We start from the raw sequence: 20,572 nt of genomic DNA, 5'->3' as shown, positions 1-20,572 counted from the left end.
TGGGTTTGTGCCAGGGAAAAGCACCACTGATGCTCTATTTCTGGTAGGACAGCTAGGAGAAATAGCTAGCCAAAGATAAACCTCTGTATCCAGCTCTCGTTGACATAGAGAAATCCTTTGACAGGGTCCCCTGATCCCTTATCTGGTGGTCAATGCAGAAACTAGGGATAGATGAGTGGTTAGTGAGAGCTGTACAAGCCACATACAGGGATGCTGTCACTAAGTTGAGGGTTGGCAATGAGTATAGTGAAGAATTCTGGGTAGGGGTCTACCAAGGATCAGCCCTCAGCCCCCTCTTATTCATCATATTCCTCCAGGCAATAACAGAGGAATTCAAGACAGGATGCTCCTGGAAGCTTCTCTATGCTGATGACCTTGCTCTAATAGCTGAGTCACTATCAGAACTAGAGAAGTTTCAGGTGTGAAAGCAAGGTCTAGAATTGAAGAGCCTTAGAGTTAATCTAGCAAAAATCAAAGTCTTAATAAGTAAGAAGGCGGACAAATCACAAATCCCTTCAAGTAGATGGCCATGCTCGATCTGTAAAAAAGGCGTAGGCAGAAACTCAATAAGATGTATCTGGTGTAAGCTATGGACACATAAGAGGTGCAGCAATATCAAAAGAAGGCTAACTGGGATGATAGTTCTTGTGAGTGGCAAATGCTCAGAGGCAATAAATACTGAAAATGTGCAGAAAACAACTTCCGTCACAGGCCAAGGGGAAAAATTAGACGTAGTTGATAGCTTCCATTACATAGGTGACCCAAGTCAGTAGCGAGGGTAGATGCTCTGAGAGTGTAGCTGCTAGAATAAGAATAGCCTGGGCAAAGTTCAGAGAGCTCCTACCTCTACTGGTGACAGAGGACTTCTGGCTCAGAGTAAAAGGTAGACTGTATGATGTGTGTGAACAGCCATCCTACATGGCAGTGAAACATGGGCTATGACTGCTGAGGACATGAATAAGCTTGCAAGGAATGAAGTTAGTATGCTCTGCTGGATGTGTAATGTCAGTGTGCATACACGACAGAGTGTAAGCACCCTGAGAGAAAAGTTGGACATAACAAGCATCAGATGTGATATGCAAGAGAGATGATTGTGTTGGTAGGGTCATGTGTTGTGTATGGATGAGGAGAGGTGTGTGAAAATGTGTCACACCCTAGTAGTAGAGGGAACCTGTGGAAGAGGTAGCCACAGGAAGACCTGGGATGAGGTGGTGAAGCATGATCTTTGAACGTTGGGCCGCATAGAGGCAATGAGAAGTGACCGAGACCTTTGGAGATATGCTGTGCTTGAGAAGACATAGCAAGCCAAGTGAGACCATAACTGTGGCCTATGCCAGTGCAGCATAACCAGCTCTATTTAAGAGTACCTTTCAATCATTGGGCAATAAACTGCACTTGTGAAGACCTGTTCAGTCAAGTGAAGTCATTGTCATGGCCAATGACAGTACCGCCTGATTGGCACCCATGGTGGTGGCACGTAAAAAGCACCATTCAAGCATGGGCGATACCAGAGTCACCTGATTGGTCCCGTTCCGGTGGCACGTAAAAAGCACTATTCGAGTATGATCGTTGGCAGTGCCGCCTGACTGGCCCTCGTGCCCGTGGCACGTAAAAAGCACTCACTACACTCTCGGAGTGGTTGGTGTTAGGAAGGGTATCCAGCTGTAGAAACTTTGCCAGATCAGATTGGAGCCTAGTGCAGCCTTCTGGCTTGGCAGTCCTCAATCAAACCATCCAACCCATGCCAGCATGGAAAGCAGACGTTAAACGACAATGATGATGATGATGATGATATGCTTGGCACTCCTTTGCCCTCAACGCCCAGTGTTCCAATTATTCTGATCAATATTCTCGTGAAATTAACGTGCAAGTAGCTGAGCAATTTAACAGATATTCATACCCTTAACATAGTTTTCAGGGAGATTCACCGTGACACAAAATGTGACAAAGCCCTTTCAATTATAGGTACAACTCATTTTTGCCAGCAGAATGGACTGGAGCAGCATGAAATAAAGTATCTTGCTCAAGGACAAAATGCGCCGTCGGGAATCTAACTCACGACCTTACGATTGAGAACCGAATACCGGAGGGTTTTCGGTTCTCGGTCGTAATATATGCATATGCGCCTTCACTATATGCATATATTACATTACCAGATATTACCCACTAGTAAAGATATATTCCTAAATTTTTGGGGAATTTTGGTTTTACACACACGCCCTGTGCGATAGATGTGTGGTGTGTGCTTATACATGCACATACAAACGCCTAGGATTTGAATATAAGGGAAAACGATTTCCAAGCAGCTTGCTGTCTGCTACTGACCAGAAGAGGCAGTGATGTGAACGTTGGTTTCCGAAAGATGAACAGAAGTTGGTTCAATTTTAATTATAAAACTGGCAAACTGATCAAATAAGAGCCAGGAAAATATGATAAATGAAAGGCGATCCAAACAGTTTGAAATTATTTTGGATAGTTACAGTGGGAATATATGACTTACACCGATTTCAATTTTTCTCTTCTTATTTTATACTAATTTTGTTCATCATTTATTAATTCAATTCTAATACAATTCTGTACATTAAGATACACGAGGGGAAGGGAAACGTGTTTTAATTTTTACGAAAAATAATATAGTCTAGTAACACTCATAATGAACTCTGGAAACGTGGAGTGATGTGAAGAGAGAAAGAGAAAGAAAGAGAGAACTCCAGTGAATGGGGTGTTGTTGCTGATAGCGCAGAAAAGAACAATCGCTGAATCAGAACTAAACTTACGTGACGCTTGTAAAATATTTTCATTGAAATGTATATATATTTTTTTTTCAGAATTATTTTATTGCAGAAGTTTCAGTCGTAATAACTTGGTCAACTTTCTAATGTATTTGAATTAACACCTGTTCCCTTTTTCTTTCCGTTTTGAAACCAAGCTGCGTATAAATTTACAACTTTCGTTCAGTAGCAGACGGGCAAACAGTGATTTTATTTTATTTTCTATTCTAGGCAACAGTAACCCTGATTAAAAACACACAAATATGTTTAAGCACATTGATAGCCATACCTCTGCATGCAAACATATGCATCTGCACAATTACGTACACCAAAGTTTCAGCTGTCAGCAAAAACTTTAAAAAGCTACGAAGTTTTTGCAGACATCGAAACAATCGCAAGGACATTCGTCAAAAGTTTCCCAAACAACAAATTCCGACAAGTTGTCACCACTACTAGATAACAATTTCTCTTTCTAAAAGGTGTAAATATAAATTTAGAATAGTACCTACCACTTTCCAGTCCTTATTCCATGCTTAAATTCAGTTAAGATTACAAGTACAAATCTACATGATCGTAGGCGAAACGTACATAAATCCGCAACTGTCCGATTTAAAAAAAAAAAGAGCAAATTTATATATTTATATAAAAAAAATTACAAACAAAAACATCCAATAAAAATAAAAGTATATAAAACAAATTAAGACACAAGCAGAAATAAATTAATATGTTCCCACACTGTTTTAGCTAAATTTTGCCATTTGCTGACAGGAAACTTCTTACGAAGTTTTATGTAACTAATGAAGAATTAGTAACGCCAAAAGTTATGCGAAAAAAATAGAAATAAAAAATGACTAAAGTTTTATCATATTTTTTCTTCAGTTCTTTCGATATGAAGATTGAAGTGAAAATGTAAAATATAAAAAAAAGTTATGGAAACTACGGAAGTAGGTTATTACCTTAAGTCGGTCATTTTCCGCAACAGTTTCCTTCCTGTTGTTTCTTGTTTTTGTTTTGTTTTTTTCCACACTCGAGAAAGTTTTAATAGAAAATTTGAAGTAAAAGAAAAAGTTTGTATATATTTTTGTTGAAGTATTTGGTTCTGATAGAATATATATATGTACATAAATATATATTTGTGGTCCGAAAAGGGAGTAAATTAACAACAATAAAATAATAAATAAGTCGTTAAAAGTTTAAAAGTCAGTGAAAAGTTAGTTCTGACACCCGGCACACCCATTGAGTAATCAGAGTTACCTCCCTTGCATACAACGCCTCCTCTTATTAACACTGAAGATAGTCGGTCGCTTTTGGGTATTTTCATTTGAAGTTCTTCTCAAATATATAAATACAAAAAGTCAAGAAAATACTAATTAGATTATATCTCGCCCCGTATGATTCCTTCTTCATTTTTGTTTCTTCCAAACAAAAAGTTTTTGCCAACAAATAAATTATATTTCTGTACATTATGAATGTTTGCCTGTATGTTTATGAAATACCATTTTATTCTTAACCTTTTGCGTATTTATAGCTTACATCATCATCACCACCATCATCGTCATCATTTTTATTCCTTTCTACAAGCACAAGGCCTTAATTTTTTTTTAGTGGAGGGGCTAGTCAATTACATCGACCCGGGTGCTCGACTGGAACTTATTTCATCGACCCTGAAAAGATGAAAACAAAGTCACCCTCAGCGGCATTTGAATTCAGAACATAAAGGACCGGAAGAAATGCCACTAAGTGTTTTGTCCGATGCGGTAACGATTCTGACAGTAAACATAATTACGTTTGTGTTTCTGCATTGTAAGAGTGAAACACGAGATGTTAAACTGTTGCTATTTTGATTCATATACTAGCTTAGCCAAATACGAATCTACGTTCTGCTCCAGGTTTCTATGTAATCGTGCACGATGGCTTGAGTCTGAATGTAAACAACGAACTTTACCACCAACGACATAAAGGTAAGCAGGTCCTTAGCTAAGAAGTGTAATGCAGGTATAAAAAAAATGGGGGCTAATGCAGTTTTGCACATCACTTCAAAATTGCATTGTTTTGAAAAAATTAACTTCGGATTACTAAGTCGGAGATTACGAATATGCAAAAAACAAACAAACCCCAAAAAACCCCACCAGTGGCAGCTCGTGTATAGACACCGCGGAACTGCAGCATCCCTTGTTTCCACTCGATATTATTCAATGTAACATTCAATGTAATGAGTCCTTTTTTCTTTCATTCCTTCTTTATACTTGTACATTATATAATCCTTAAGCTTAATGTTAGTAGCCAGCCCCTGGTTTATGAAAAAAATACAAAAATCCTTGTGTGCTTCCCAGTTCCAGCAGCGCGGTGTTTGGCTGTTGTGCACATGCTCACATGTCCGAGATTGGAAGCTTCATGCTAGGGAGAGAGAGCACAGCGTGAACAATAGTGCTGAGCCCAGTGTTCTGGTGAAAGGTAGTGTTTCTTTTTGACTCCACATGTGTTGTGTTTAAAAACGTGCTTATATTCTTGAATGTGATAAAGTGTAGAATTAGATTATCTTGCTTCCAGCTTCAGTGTTGCTGCCAGAATTTGAAATATAGGGCACATTTTCCCCCTTATGTTGTGATTTAGGAAGGATTTTTGAAAAACAAGGGGTAATTTACAGCAGTGCTTAAAGAACAAATTAAACACACTACCTGGCAGTGGCTAAAATGCGAACCGATCCAGTTTATGTATAAATTTTCTTTTTATATGTTTGTTTCCTATTACACAATATTAAAACAACAGCTAAAAATTTTCTGAAGCCGCACCCCAACTAATTTTATCTATGAACCGCCACTGCTCTCGCCCCCGATTTTAAATTTTAAGCATTAAAATACGGGGATTTTAACAACAATATCAAAACAATTTCTACAGTTTAGCCAAATGAACATAGAAAATGTACTTTACATACCAGCTTTAATGAAATTTCCACACTTCAATATACAATAATACATTCAGAACGAAGGGCAGGGGTGTTAAAAATCTCAAAAATTTTATTTTGCATATTTGTAATTTCTGACATCTAAAACCTTGGAATCCGAAGAAATTTTTTCAAAAAATTGCATTTTTGAAGGTGAGGTGAAAAACTGCATTAGGCCCACAAAATGTACACTGCAATGCCATGTTTCGATATGAAACTAAAATGTCGATCAAATGGACATATACTTAATGGAAAAGTGTATTATATGTGAAGATTTGATGAATTGCTTGAGACACCCATTAATATTGGAAAATTTCTTGTTTAAACGATCCAAACCAATATTTAATTTTTGATGATTGGAACATAGTGTTAAAACAAGTAAATTATTGGTTATCGTAAAATACCCATACAAGTGCTGGCCCTGCAGTTTCCCTTGCTCCAAGCAACTAAAGCAAAACACTGTTTTCAGGAGAGTTTCATAGGATCAATTCTTGTAGTGTTTTCAATCTAACAATATGTACCTTCCTCTTTGTCTGAGAGAGAGAGGAAGAGAGTAGTTTTTGGTTGTTGCTACAACAGTAGGTAAAAAATTACTTTTTGTCTTCTGTTATATAATGTACCAACCTTCATGCTGAGTTAGGGTCATTAAAACTGTAAGGTTTAAGTTCAGACTGAAACTTACATTTTACTAAATCTGTATAATAAAGCACAACAGAATTTTTTCTGGCAACTGAGTAAATTGTACTATTTAATCTATAGTATTTTGATAAAGTTACATGTGGGTTCTACTTAAACAATAATCCAATGGTAACTTTAACAGTTAGGATACAAACTTTAAGTACTAAACTCAAAATGTGAGAATTTTTGAGAAGAGGCTACTCAAGTAGTAAGATTTATAGAAACCAAGCAAGATGATGGCTCAGTGCTGAAGTGGTGGTCAAGACTATAAACGAATGAACCAGTAACATTCAATCTGGATTTCAATTTCTACAAAGGTCAAATTAATCTTCATTTTTATTCTTTGAACATGTTTTCGATAAAATAAGTACCAGCAATAAAAAATAGATTAAAACCTAGATTATAACTGATAGATTAAAAACAGTTACCATCAAATGTTCAGTTGGTCACTGCCATACCAAGAAATACTTTAATAGATACACTCATCTTCATCATCAACAATAGTATATGTTTGTCTTTCCTATCTTAAATTACTTACGTTGCTAGTTCCACCTCTACTTGTGTTGATAATTATAGAACTGCCAATAACAATATCTACTTACAAGCGATCACCTGTTAGTGCAAATTTTATTCTAAGCAGTAACTACCTCAAATATTGAGTTGCCATGTTTCCATAACTGGATATAAAACCAAACCGAATCCTGAATCTATAAATTTTATTCTTGGTAAAATACATCAGTGGAATATCATAATACTATATGTAGCCAGGGGTAAGGGAAGAGAAAAAAAAAAGCAGAAAACAAATTTAGCAGACCTCTTTTAATCTTTGCTATGGGAGCATTTCGCTAAGGTGATGTTTTAGTAGGTGTTTTTTCATATGACAACTCTGACTGAAGGCTTCCCCACACACTTCACAGGGGAAAGGTTTCTCACCAGTATGTACAGTGTAATGTCTTTTTAGTGCACTATTTTTTGCAAATGGCTTACCACATGTTTCGCACTTGAATGGTTTTTCTCCAGTGTGAATCAAAATGTGCTGATGGAGATGACCACTCTGGGTAAAACATCGACCACAGATATTACATTTAAATGACTTCTCCCCTGTATGAATCCTCATGTGTTTTCCCAATGAACCCTTTTCACTGAAACACTCTTCACAGATCTCACACTTGAAGGGCTTTTCACCAGTATGTGTCCTGTAATGGCTTTTAAGTTCACTACGTTGTGCAAAGGACTTATCACACAGAGAACACTCATGTGGTTTTTCCCCTGTGTGAATCATGTTGTGTCGTTTGAGGTGTGCTTTGGTAGTAAAACCCTTACCACATATATCACAGTTAAAAGTCTTATCCTCTTTCATTTTATTGTGATACCCAATTAGATTATCAAAAGCAAAAGTATTTATATGTAAAGCAACAGGGACAGGATTTTTATCAAGATAAATTTCGCTGTCTTCATTGATATAAATCATTTCAGTACAGGTATTTTGATGAGTTTCTGTTTCAAATGTGTTCTCAACAAAATGCATTTCCCAATGAGACAACAGATCATCTTCCCTCATGAAAATTTCCTGACATATATCACACTCAAATGATTTAGCTTCTTTATGCTGTATTAAGTGTTTTTTCAAGAAACAACTCCGAGTAAAAGACTCAGGACAAAAACTACATTGAAATGGTTTCTCCCCTGTATGCACCCTATAGTGTCTTTTCAAAGCGCTATTTTGAGCAAAATTCCTGCAGCAGATCTGACACTGGAAAGGCTTTTCACCAGTGTGGGTCAGAATATGTTGTCTTAACTGACTACTTTGGATAAAACCACGTCCACAAATGTTACACTCAAAGGATTTTTCTCCAGTGTGAATTTTTATATGTTTTCGTAGTGACCCACTTTCACTGAAAGACTCATTGCAGATTTCACACTTGAAAGGTTTTTCACCAGTATGGATGCGGAAATGGCTTTTTAGGTCATTGTTTTGTGTAAAGGCCTTTTTGCAGATGGCACACTTGAACGGTCGTTCTCCAGTATGTATTCTATGATGGCGTTTCAAGTGGGAATTAGTGAAAAATTTTTTCCCACATATATCACAGTGGAAACGTCTCTCATTTGTATGTGTTTTACGATGCTGTTTTAAGTTCTTCAGACGGAAGAAAGACTTTCCACAGATATCACAGTCAAGAAGTTTACTTTTGGAAGTGTCTTTGATGTTTTTCTTTGTATCACAGTCATTGAACTCAATAGAAGATTTATATGAGTTTTTGAATAAAGAATCAACCATAATTCAACATTGGCAGCAGGGATCAGTAACTGGATTCTGAAAAAAAAAAAAAAAAATGATGAAAGAAACATAAATTGCAGGAAAAAGCAAGTGACATTTTTTAATGGACATATAATCAACTATTGTCCTGTTGGTACTTTATTAGTATAAAACTATTATATACTATTTGAACTCTTAGTGAAAGTCTAGAACCTTGGCAAGCCAAGACCAGAAAGTAGTTTCAGTGCCTGGTTAAAGCTGTTTCACTTCTCTTGCACTATGAATAACTTTGAAAAAAGTTGTTAATTTTTTTTTCCTGAGTTTCCTTGTTCCTTAAACCCTAAAAATCATGTACCTAGTTTGATATGATGGAAGAAATGAAAAGTTTAAATTAACACTCATCAGCAAAAAGAACAAAACTCAATTCTTTTAGATTGATATTCTTAGCTTGCTCTTTATAAGAAAGAGAAAAGTTAAAAGCAAATTATCATCATCAGCATCATTTTCATATCCACACAGAAGCTGGATGGAATTTTTGGAGGCAGATTTTGTAGAGCTGGATGCTCTTCCTGTTGCCAGCCTTCACTAGGTTCCAAGGAAGGCAAAATATTCCTTCTTGACTTGAACTGTTTTCACAAAAGGTTGCAAATGAAAAACACTGCTTGCATGACAGTGGCACTCATTTACAACTATCAAACAAACTCAAGGCAAAGAGAGAGAAATATTGTGTGCATACACACACATGTATATTCTTTCAGTTTCCATCTACTAAATCCACTCACAAGGCTTTGGTTGGCCCAGGGCTATAGTAGAAGACACTTGCCCAAGATGCCACGAAGTGGTGCTGAACCCCAAAACCATATAGTTGAGAAACAAACTTAACCACACAGCCATGCTCATACATCATCATCATTTAATGTCCATTGTCCGTACTGGCACGGCTGGGTGGTTTGACCAGGGCTGGTAAGATGAGGGGCTACACCAGACTCCAGTCTGATTTTGCATGGTTTTTATAGTTGGATGCCCTTCCTAATGTCAGCCACTCCGAGAGTGTAATTTTTTTTACATGCCACTGGCACATGTGCCATTTGCATGACACTAGTACCAGCCACAACTACAATTTCACTTGGCTTGATGGGTCTTCTCAAGCACAGCATAATGCCAAAGGTGTTGGTCATTTGTCATTGCCTCCATGAGGCCCAATGCTTGAAAGGTGCTTTTTACATGCCCCTTTTTAAGGACTCTTGAAAAGATAAAAAAATTTTACTGTACATGTATGTATTGGTATTTATTGCAAGAAACAGCCAGGTTTTTTTCTCTAACATCTTACATAGTTCAATCTATTCAAGTTAATGTATGAAAAACAAAATAGGAATTTTGGAAGAAGTTTATATAAAACTAGTTTTTAAACATCGAATGGCAATGGGGCCCACCAGAATAAAATAGTAATCAAGAGGGTCCATAGATAAAAAATGATTGAGAACCTCAGCTCTGGGCCTTTTGGCAGAGTCAGATAGACTGCTTTTAGATGTGAAATTATTCCAGCTCTTTGCATTCATCATCATCATCATTTAACGTCTGCTCTCCATGCTAGCATGGGTCAGATGGTTTGACTGGAGCTGATGAGCCAGATAGCTGCACCAGGTTCCAGTCTCATTTGGCATGGTTTCTACAGCTGGATGCTCTTCTTAACACCAACCACTTCATGGTTGCTGATTACATGACTTTGATTCACGGGTGGGTGTCATTTACATGGCACCAGCAGCGACCCTGACAATTCATGGGTGCCATTTGCATGGCACTGGCAACCACTATGAACAATGACCATGATTCCCGAGGTGCCAATTTACATGGTATCATTGATGATGACTATGATGCACAAGTGTCCTTTACATGACACTGGCATTCTGTGTTCAAATCACCTGAAGTCAATTTTACAGTTCATCCTCATGTGGTCAATAAATAAAGTACCAGTACTACACAGGATTAAATTATTTTCTTTCTCTGTTTGAAAGGGACAGGTTCAGCCAGATCTAAAAATGCCCAAGACATACCATGTATCAGGTAGTTCCTTATAACTCCAGCAATGAGTTAAGCCTAAGGCAAAGAGTAGGCATTTTATAGATGAGAATCAAAGACTATCAATGCCTATAATACATTATACACCAGAATACAACACATTCTACATTAGAATATGACACATTCAACACTAAAGTATGGCACATTCAATACTAGAATATGATATACCCTATATTAAGACTGTGAAGGTATATGGTTATGTGGTTAGGGTGTTGGCCTTACAATTATAAAGTCATAGGGTTCAATTCCTGAACTGGGAATTGCAAGTGTTCTTCAGCAAGGCACTTCAATTCACATTGCACTCAGCTGAAATTACCAGCTAAGTGCTGGTGCAACTATTCTTATTCTAGGTCACATAAAAAGGGATAACTGTTTTAGTGTTGATAACTGTTTACCCAAGAACCAAGGCTTCAAACACAGGATTCTTGAAATACATGTCCACTATCAAGCTATATCAATCTCTCTTTCGCTCTGAGTTTCTTCTTCAGATACTCTTCTGCTCTTCTAAACTAACCTAATGAACCTGTCTCCTATTTTCTCCGCTGTGTCTCACTATAGTGAGGAAGCCTTAATGTGATTGCTTGACCTGCTTGAAGTAGCATCTAAATGTCCCTCAAATACCACCCTACTGTCTTAAAAAGGTACGGACACATTAGATAATATGGTCCTAGATATTCTGTGTCTGGTAAAGAGAGCAGATAGTTACCTTTGAATAAAGTTTATTCAATTAGAGCAGACCTGCAACTAAACAACAACAACTAAGCCACAATTCCTTTATTTCTTTCTTTCCACAACTGCATATGAGAATTCCATCTCTATACATGATTTCCTTTGAGCCATTAATCTGCAATTAGTCAAAATTACCATTAACTACATTAATCATATGCAGCTATTTCTGTCTCCTGATCAAAAAAGCTTAAAACTGTTACAAATCAATTGGTCTCTTGATTTTTATATACAAATATCTACCAGTCTTGTCAACCTGTTGAATAGTTCCTTCAAAGTTTAAGAGTGACTAGCCCAGAACACAGAACCTGGACAGAATGATGTGAAGAAGCAGCACTTACTCAGTTCGCAGATTTCTAACTGCTTGCAGACTAGGTTTTCAGCAACTCTGATAAAGTAGACTTATAACTGCTATAACTTACCCGAAAGTGACATGGAAGTATTTGGTAAAAAAAAGTAACTTTATCTATCGATGCTGCACCTTCACAGCCTGTCATTTAAATCCTAGCCCAAATGCTGAACGTCGCTTTAGTTTCGTCGTACATCTTAATGGCAATGACGGGTGTAATTTGGGAGACATTTGAGCTATTTCTAGCCGGTCGATTGGCCGCATAGAAGTTTCCTCGTTAGGTCGTTCAGAATCAGCTGTAGTATGTCATCGCGGATAAAAAAAAAAAAAGAAAGAAGGAAAACGTCATTTAGAAAATAATTGTTAATATTAATGTAACTAAAGGCGGAGAGCTCCGTCCGTCTTCACGCTCTGAGTTCAAATTCCGCCGAGGTTGACTTTGCCTTTCAGTCTTTTGGGGTTGATAAAATAAGTACCAGTTAAACACTGGGGTAGATATAATCGACGTGCCCGCTCACCCGAAATTGCTGGTCTTGTGCCAAAATTTGAAATCAATATTAATGTTAACTAGATTCCGGCTCTTTTCGTTCTAAGTTCATCCTTTTGGGATCGATAAAATAAAAGACCAGTGAAGAAATAGAGTCAATATAATTGGCTAAAACTCTCCTCACCAAAATCACAGGCTTGTGCCTAAATTAGGAAAAAAAAAAAAATAATAAAGTACCTAAAGAAAGTCATTAACATTAACTGATTATTATTTAAAAGTCTTGTTCATTAATATTAACTTTCTCGTAGAAGCTGTTGAAGATGACTGAATGGATTAGGTGTAAAGTCTAATAGTAAGATGATAGTTGTGTCACGAAGAAACGGCGACCAATTGGACTGATCATGGAAAGCTACGAATAGACGTAGCAGCTTAACAAGTGTCGGCTAGGTAGTCCGGGCAGTGTAAATATAGTAAGAACATGTCATTACCATCTGTTGATAGAAAACGATGCTGCGTCAGCTGCTAGACTATATGACACTTTAATGCGAAGATAGCGACAAATATATATTAAAATTTCCTATTTTTTTAAATGCAGAAAACAGATGAACTAAGATGCTAGATGCCTGGATTGCGAATAAACTCTGCGCTGTACTCACCTTAATTCTCGATAGTTATCTAGTTCAGTGGGAGTATATTTTTTTTATTATTTAACTTAAACGAATTGCATCTACAATGAAGATCGATCTTCTTTGTTGCAGACAATGGCACGGATTGTATAAAGTAAAAGAAAATAAGAAATACTTTCATCAATAACAAAGCAGTGTCTCTTGTCTTTTTCAAATATCAAAAGACATAATAAACTGTGTAACTAATCTCTGAACCGGTAGCGGTGTTTTTTTCTAAAATGTTCTTTTCAAATTTATTTCCATTTTACTCGAAAGCGTACTTTCTTAAAGTGCTCTCGGTTAGATGTGTATATAACTAAACATTTTAAGTAATGATTAAATGGTTTAATTTGAATTGATCCTGATTAGGTCTTCCGGCACCTAGACAGTAGTTTAGAAGTTTCAGTTCCAGTTTTAATATGAGCGGTGTATGCATAATGAAAAATGAGAATTCTTAAGAATAAAAATATATGGACTAAATCTAGTCTAATTTGAATATATTTTTATCATGATTCGAATAATTGTACAATTGCCTTAAGATTTAAAATACTTATATGATGCGATATATTCCTTACTATTTTTCAAGACAGAACAAACACCGTAATTCACCGCCAAGTTATTTATTGTATTGCGTATTCTGTGGAAGAAAATATGGTTAACGGGACGGTAATTTCTCGTTGACCATTGGATACGAGTTAATTATTGTTAAAACTATGCTCGAAACATGTCAAGATAAAAGATGGAGAAAGAACTCCTTCTGTGTATTCAAAATTCTTTGAAGGCAACGTAAGTTTGATTGTCAAAATTCTCATTTAAGATATGTTTGTTATGCCTGTTTATTCCAATATCTTATGTATATTGAATGCTAACGGAAAAGATACAAATGAATAGAAGATGAAAAGTGAACGCCGTGTTGGAATTAAAAACACGATTTCTTGCTGAATGGAATAAACTAGGGTTTTATTTATTCCACTCTTAATGCAGGCCATTGATGTATTACACACACTATTGGTAATACGTATTTCATTGACCCACAGAAAGGTATTGAACGTTTTGCCATTTTTGTCACGCTGTTCTGCTTGAAATAAGAAATGAAGATTTCTTTTAGAGGCACAATGCCAGTTTTCTTGGAAGAGGTGTGTAGTGATTTAGTCAACCTCAGTATACTACTAGTTCTTCTTAATTCATCTACTTAGAAGAGTGAAAATCAGAATTAATATAAACAGGATTTGGATCTTTTCGGTTTGAACGGCAGTTTTTCTAGCGGTGTCATATGAAATTGTCACCCATAATTATGACCCTAGTATCGATCTATTGCATTTCAATCTAATTTAGGGTTAGGGGTGGGGGAAGGGTATCTTTTTTTCTTCAGAAATGTAAATAAACCTAATCTGTTTCTTAAACGAGGGACATTTTCATACGGCACAGAATGTTTTCAGCTCAATAGACGTCATTGATTGGTTGAAATTGCAGAAAAAAAGCAACAAATATCTTACAAACCATAGAATTTTCTCAATAAAGCCAAGAGAAAAAGATGTTTTATAAACACATTCTACCAGTATACGAAATTTAAAAGTGTTTAGTTACGTAGAAATTATTTTTAAAAACTGCCGTTCAAACCGAAAAGATCCCAGGATTTTAATACATTGACATGAAATAACAATAATTTCGAGACAGCGAGGGAACCGCTACGTGGTTATGCTCGACCGATAAGAAATAGTTGGTAAATATTCCCTTGATCACACCATGGTTGTAAAAAAATGAAGAGACGCGGGGCAACGTTGCTCCTGATATACAAACAAATGGCTATGTCTAGAAATGCTTTTGACCATAGACCTGCTTTATCGGGAATGACTGAAGGTTACACACAACAACAACAATAATAATAATCTCAGTTATTTGTATTGGTAAAACAACTATAATTCATTTTTGTACTTGATGGAAAAAAAGCAACAGCATTTTAAACTGGATAACTTTTTCGTCTGAAAGATTAAAAACGAAGTTAACCAAAAAACGTATGAGAAGTGATTGAGATATCACAAAACATTTACTTCAAAACTATATTAGCTTCAGTCTCAAAGATCCCCTATGTGGTTGTTCGACCTTCTCGAAATAACTATTAAATCTCCCTCAAATTACACTCTACTGTCTTAAATATGGAAAGAATAGGAGATAACATAGTGTTATACAGACCAAATACCAAGGATGGGATGCTCACATTGTTGTTTAGCTCCAGAGCTACCTGAGGGCTAAATAAGAAAACAACTAATCAATAACAATGATTTCTTTCTTAGGTAGAAGTAAGGATCAATTGAATTGGTTCAATATAATGTTGTATTTTATTATATTGACCTTAGATAACAGTCATGGCACTGTTAGATTTGACTCCAAACACAGAAACAAAAGTATATGATGGAAAGCATTTAGACTATACTGGTTAGCCACTTTAACTGCCATTGTAATAATAATGATGACTTCTAATATAGGCTTAAGCTGAGAAATTTGAGGGGAAGGGTTTAAAATTTTAAACTTATTCCTGTTTTTGATGTGTGATCTAGTGGTTAGGTGTTGCAATCATGATTGCCAGATTGTGGTTTTGATTCTTGGACCAGGCAGTGCATTCTGTTCTTGAGCAAAATACTTAATTTCATATCACTCCACCTGCTTTCAGTTGTGAATGAGTGATTCTGACAGACTGGTGTCCCATTTAAGGGGAGAATGTTCTGATCTCAATTACTTATATGCTACAAAAACCTGATATCTGGCCCTATGAGACCTAGGACTTGAGACAGTATTGTCCAGAGGATGATGATGATGTCTTTGACTGGTCTTTTATTTTATTAACTCCTCAGGATGAAAGGTAAAGTTGACTTCAGCAGGATTTGAACAATTTTTGACACAAGGCTAGCAATTTTGAGTGGACAGGGAAGTTGATTACATCTATTCCAGTGCTCTACTGGTGCTTATTTTGTTGATGCTGAAAGGATGAAAGGCAAATTTGAACTCAGACCATAAAGAGCCAGAAGAAAAGCCACTAAACATTTTTACTGATCCACTTAAGATTATGACAGCTTGCTGCCTTATAGACTAAAATAAAAATAACAAATTGTAATATTGTCTCATGAGCACAAATTTGGGGTATGTTATGATGTAGTCAGTTTAATCAAACCTCCTCCTCCCCTCAATAATTAACTTATTTTTTAATTGATTTTAAGTTAACCATGGTAAGATATTTGACTTGAGAATTGTTGTGTATTGAATTCCTAATTAATTATTCAAACAAATGTACTGCATTTGTTATATATTGTAGCAATGGAATCAATTGTGTGTCCCTGTTTATTTTAATTGCGATTTATATATAAAAAAAGAAATGGACAAGTTCACATAAAACTCATGCATGCCATGTGACTGGCAGTTTTTAATGTTTGTTTTGTTTTTTATGTTGTAGGTGTTGATTCCAATGGATTTACACTCATTCTCTGCCACAGATGTTTCAGGATGCAAATATGGACCCTGAGCTGATCCCTTCCAGAATAATGTTCACTGCTACAGGTATATCTAGCAAATGGATTGCGATTATTTGATGCTCAAAAAGACCAGTGGAATGCAGGTTGCAGAGGTAGAGATCAGCTCTTGGTTAACTGATTCTGGGACATGAATGAATTCCTGATTATGCTATTTCACTTTGTTTATTACTAATGTCCTTGCTCTAAGGTATGAACACCACAAATTCAAATTCTTTCCTGTTTGGAGTCATTAGGGCTAATCCTACATCTGCTAGAATACAGCAAACAAGTGTAACTTAACGATAATATGTTCAACATGAAGCTAATCACTTATTTATGGATATGACCACCACTACTCAAAAATATAGTTTTGAAATTTGTTTTACTTGTGTTTATTATTAATTTTGTATTTTTCAAAGAATTCAGTTTATTGGAGTGTAACAGTTCAAATGTACAGTTGTTGTTAATTGTAAATATGACTGTAAGTATGGATCTCGCGGATATTTTAACTGCTTATACATCTGTGATTTCTGTCACAGAACCTCCCAAAGATTTTTACCCTCAAGAACTCAATGACAACAATATTAACAATCCTACTGCCACCACCACTACCACCACCACAAACAACAACAACAACTGCAACAGTGATATTTGTAATATTCAAACCATTGAAAATAACAACGTTGGTGGTGATTTCACACAAATTAGGGATATCCAGGAAAGACTAACAAACACCAACAACAATGAGGAAAAAATGCCACTTTGTGAAATTTGTGGCAAGTATTTTCTTAATTTACAAGAACATCTTAAAATTCATGTGACCAAGAAGTCATTTGTTTGTGAAATTTGTGGGAAATCTTTTGCTCAAAACAACAAATTATTGGAACACAACAGAATTCACACTGGGGAAAAACCATTCCAGTGCGATGTGTGTGGCATGCATTTTGCCAGGAATTATGATATGAAACGACACACAAAAATCCATAGTGGTGAAAAACCGTTTAGTTGTCATATTTGTGGGAGACATTTCGGTCGTAGTAGCCAGATTCGGGAACACATGCTAACACACACAGGTGAAAAGCCATTTAAATGTGAAACCTGTGGAAAATGTTTTTCCCGCAATAGCCAATTGCAACAACACCAGAATACTCATTCAAGTACAAAATTATTTTCTTGTAAAATCTGTGAGAAATCTTTCTCATGCAAAAGCTCCTTAAATAAACATCAACATATTCATTTAGCTGAGAAACCTTTTCAGTGTGATGTTTGCGGAAAGCAATTTCTGAGAAATGATGAAAAAATTAGACACTCTCAAATACACTCTGAAAATAAACAATTAAACTGTAATGTTTGTTGGACATCATTTCAGGAAAACTCACAATTACAGGAGCATTTGAAAACCCATCTTAGCGAGAAACTATTGGAGTGTAAAATGTGTGGGAAATATTTTGCAAAAGGCAGTAAACTACAAGAACATACAAGAACACACACTGGTGAAAAACCGTTCCCTTGTAATGTCTGTGGAAAGCACTTTGCCCGCAGTTATGACAGGAAAAGGCACACGAGGATTCATACTGGGGAAAAACCGTTTGGTTGTGAGATCTGTGGTAAGCGATTCAGTCGAAGTACTCAGATTCGTGAGCATATATGGGTACACACGGGTGAAAAACCATTCAGCTGTGAAACTTGTGGACGATCTTTTACTCAGAGTAGCAAATTGAATGAACACTTACGAATGCATACTGAGGAAGTGCTGTTTCAATGTTCAGTTTGTAATGAGAACTTCAATCAGGATAATATTTTGCAAGAACACATTAAAAGTCACATGGATGAGAAACTGACTACCTGTGAGGAGGAAGAACACAGGGAACCTTTAGCTATAGACAATAAATTAAAAGATTGTAGACAGAAATTATTCCCATGTGAGGTATGTGATAAGTCCTTCCAAGAGAATGATTTGCTGGAGAAACATCTAACAACAATCCATATTGGAGAGAAATCATTTGACTGTGATATGTGTGGAAAGTCTTTTGTTCAAACTAACCAAATGCCAGCATATCAGGGTGTGGAAATGGCTGAGAAGCTATTCAGCTGTGAGATTCGTAGCTCTTATATTGAAAGCAATGAATTGAAGAAGCACAGCCAATTACACAGTGAAGAAAGACCATTTCCTTGTGATGTATGTGGAAAGCTATTCCACCAAAGCGTTCAGTTGAAAAGACATTTGAAAATACATTCTGGGGAAAAGCCATTTAGCTGTGATGTCTGTGAGAAAAAATTTGGCCGAAGGTGCCAATTGCGTGAACATATGAAGACACATACCAGTGAGAAATCGTTTAAATGTGATACATGTGGCAAAGGTTTCTCACGCAGCTGTAAACTTCAAGAACACAACCGAATACACTCAGGAGAGAAACCATTTCAGTGTTATATTTGTGGTAATTTCTTTGCCCGAAACTATGACATGAAACGCCATATCAGGACACATACTGGGGAGAAACCGTTCAGCTGTAACACATGTGGAAAGAAGTTTAGTCGGAGCAGCCAGATGCTGGAGCACACCAAGACACACTCTGGTGTGAAGCCTTTCAGATGCAGTGACTGTGGGAAGTGTTTTGCACGTTCTAGCCAGATGCAGGAACATCATCGAATGCACACAGGGGAGAAACCATTCCCTTGCGATATTTGTATAAAATCCTTTGCACGAAGCAGTACATTGAAGAAACACAAAAAAACACACAAATAAGAAACAAATTATATATACATATATGATATAATAAATATATTTCTATGTATCCAATGTAAACATTAACACTTAATAGTCAAGAGATAAACAAAAACTAAGGTAAACATTACATAGTAATTTTTTAACTGCATATATCTTATGTATTTAATAACCAGGGTCATGTTAATGACTTTGAAATGCATTTGTTCAGCTATTTTGACTAACAGGCATAGTTGTGTGTTGAAGAAACTTGCTTCACAACTATGTGGCTTTGGGTTCAATCCCACTGCTTGGCACTGTGAACAGGTGTCTCCCACAATAATTAAAGGTCAGCCAAAGCCTTCTGAGTAAAATTTAGCAGATGGAAATTGTAGAAACCCATGGAAAGGACTGTTCCATGTTTACTTCACGCCTCTGTTGGCACACTTTACTATGTGCCTAAGACATCATGGTTTCAAACACTTAGAATTAATAACATGGGGACTACACACCAGACTTGTGAACATCAAATGTTATTTGATACCACAACAGCAAGTTATGAAATACACAAGTTATTGAGTATTGCAACATGTTATTGCATACTTAATTTTTTTTTTTATGAAAGACATCTTCATTTGAAATGATTTTGTTTAGGAATCTTCTATGAGATTTATATGTTGATTGTTTTGACTGAGACCCCACTCCATATTGATATCTCTGACTTCACTTCACAGCAGACTGAGTGTAACACTTCCTGTTAGTGTTACTAAAATATCATTCCAGTGTGACTGCAACACCACTCCACATCAGTCTACATTGGTTTGATTACATCACCACTCCTAATCAGTATCACTTCATCATAACCCTATCATATTGTTTATAACTCCACTTCACATCAATGACTTCATCAGTTTATCAGTGATATACCAGTTCCCTGATGTTTTTTTTCTTACTTCACTTCATCTCCGTTTGTCACACCATGTCCCCATATACCTGTCACTCGATCTGTCTGTCTACATAGATATACTGAGCCATTCAAATCAAACTAAGTGTGTGTGTGTGTGTCATCATCATCATCATCATTTAGCGTCCGTTCTCCATGCTAGCATGGGTTGGACGGTTCAACTGGGGTCTGTGAAGCTGGAAGGCTTCATCAGGCCCAGTCAGATCTGGCAGTGTTTCTACGGCTGGATGCCCTTATATATATATATATATATATACACACACACATACTGAGTCATTCAAATCAAACTAACACTGTATGATATTGTTACAACATGATATCACGTTTTTAATTTGAATTACAGAAACACTAATCAGATTTTTTTTAAAGTGTCACACGTGACTTTTTTTACATAGAACTGGTCATCTATTTAAAGGAATCAATAAAAATACTTAAGCCTGAA

At 36.3% G+C, this 20,572-nt stretch overlaps 2 protein-coding genes across 3 annotated transcripts in view; one reads left to right on the top strand and one right to left on the bottom strand.

The window, feature by feature from the left end:
* The window catches only part of LOC115219306 (zinc finger protein 345-like), a 20,855-nt gene extending 7,694 nt beyond the window's left edge, over positions 1-13,161 (bottom strand). The window contains exons 1-4 of the mRNA XM_029789469.2: positions 12,948-13,161; positions 11,436-11,573; positions 7,224-8,707; positions 7,041-7,070 (exon numbers count right to left, since the gene is read on the bottom strand). Coding sequence (XP_029645329.1) covers positions 7,041-7,070; positions 7,224-8,671 — 1,478 coding nt within the window. The 5' untranslated portion in view covers positions 8,672-8,707; positions 11,436-11,573; positions 12,948-13,161. The remainder of the gene's footprint in view (positions 1-7,040; positions 7,071-7,223; positions 8,708-11,435; positions 11,574-12,947) is intronic.
* Positions 4,565-20,572, top strand: LOC115219127 (zinc finger protein 845). 2 transcript variants are annotated; one of them, XM_036508817.1, is made up of 2 exons: positions 4,565-4,732; positions 16,405-20,572. In XM_036508817.1, the coding sequence occupies exon 2, from the start codon at positions 16,938-16,940 to the stop codon at positions 19,206-19,208; it is 2,271 nt and encodes a 756-aa protein (XP_036364710.1). In that variant the 5' UTR covers positions 4,565-4,732; positions 16,405-16,937; the 3' UTR covers positions 19,209-20,572. The 2 variants fall into 2 exon arrangements, with proteins under 2 accessions (XP_036364710.1, XP_029645067.1); XM_029789207.2 differs by lacking the exon at positions 4,565-4,732 and adding an exon at positions 13,578-13,742.

The sequence above is a fragment of the Octopus sinensis genome, linkage group LG14 (genome assembly GCF_006345805.1).
Source record: "Octopus sinensis linkage group LG14, ASM634580v1, whole genome shotgun sequence".
Classification (NCBI taxonomy): domain Eukaryota; kingdom Metazoa; phylum Mollusca; class Cephalopoda; order Octopoda; family Octopodidae; genus Octopus; species Octopus sinensis.
Note: the sequence above shows the minus strand (reverse complement) of the source record. Positions and strands in the feature narration are given on the sequence as shown.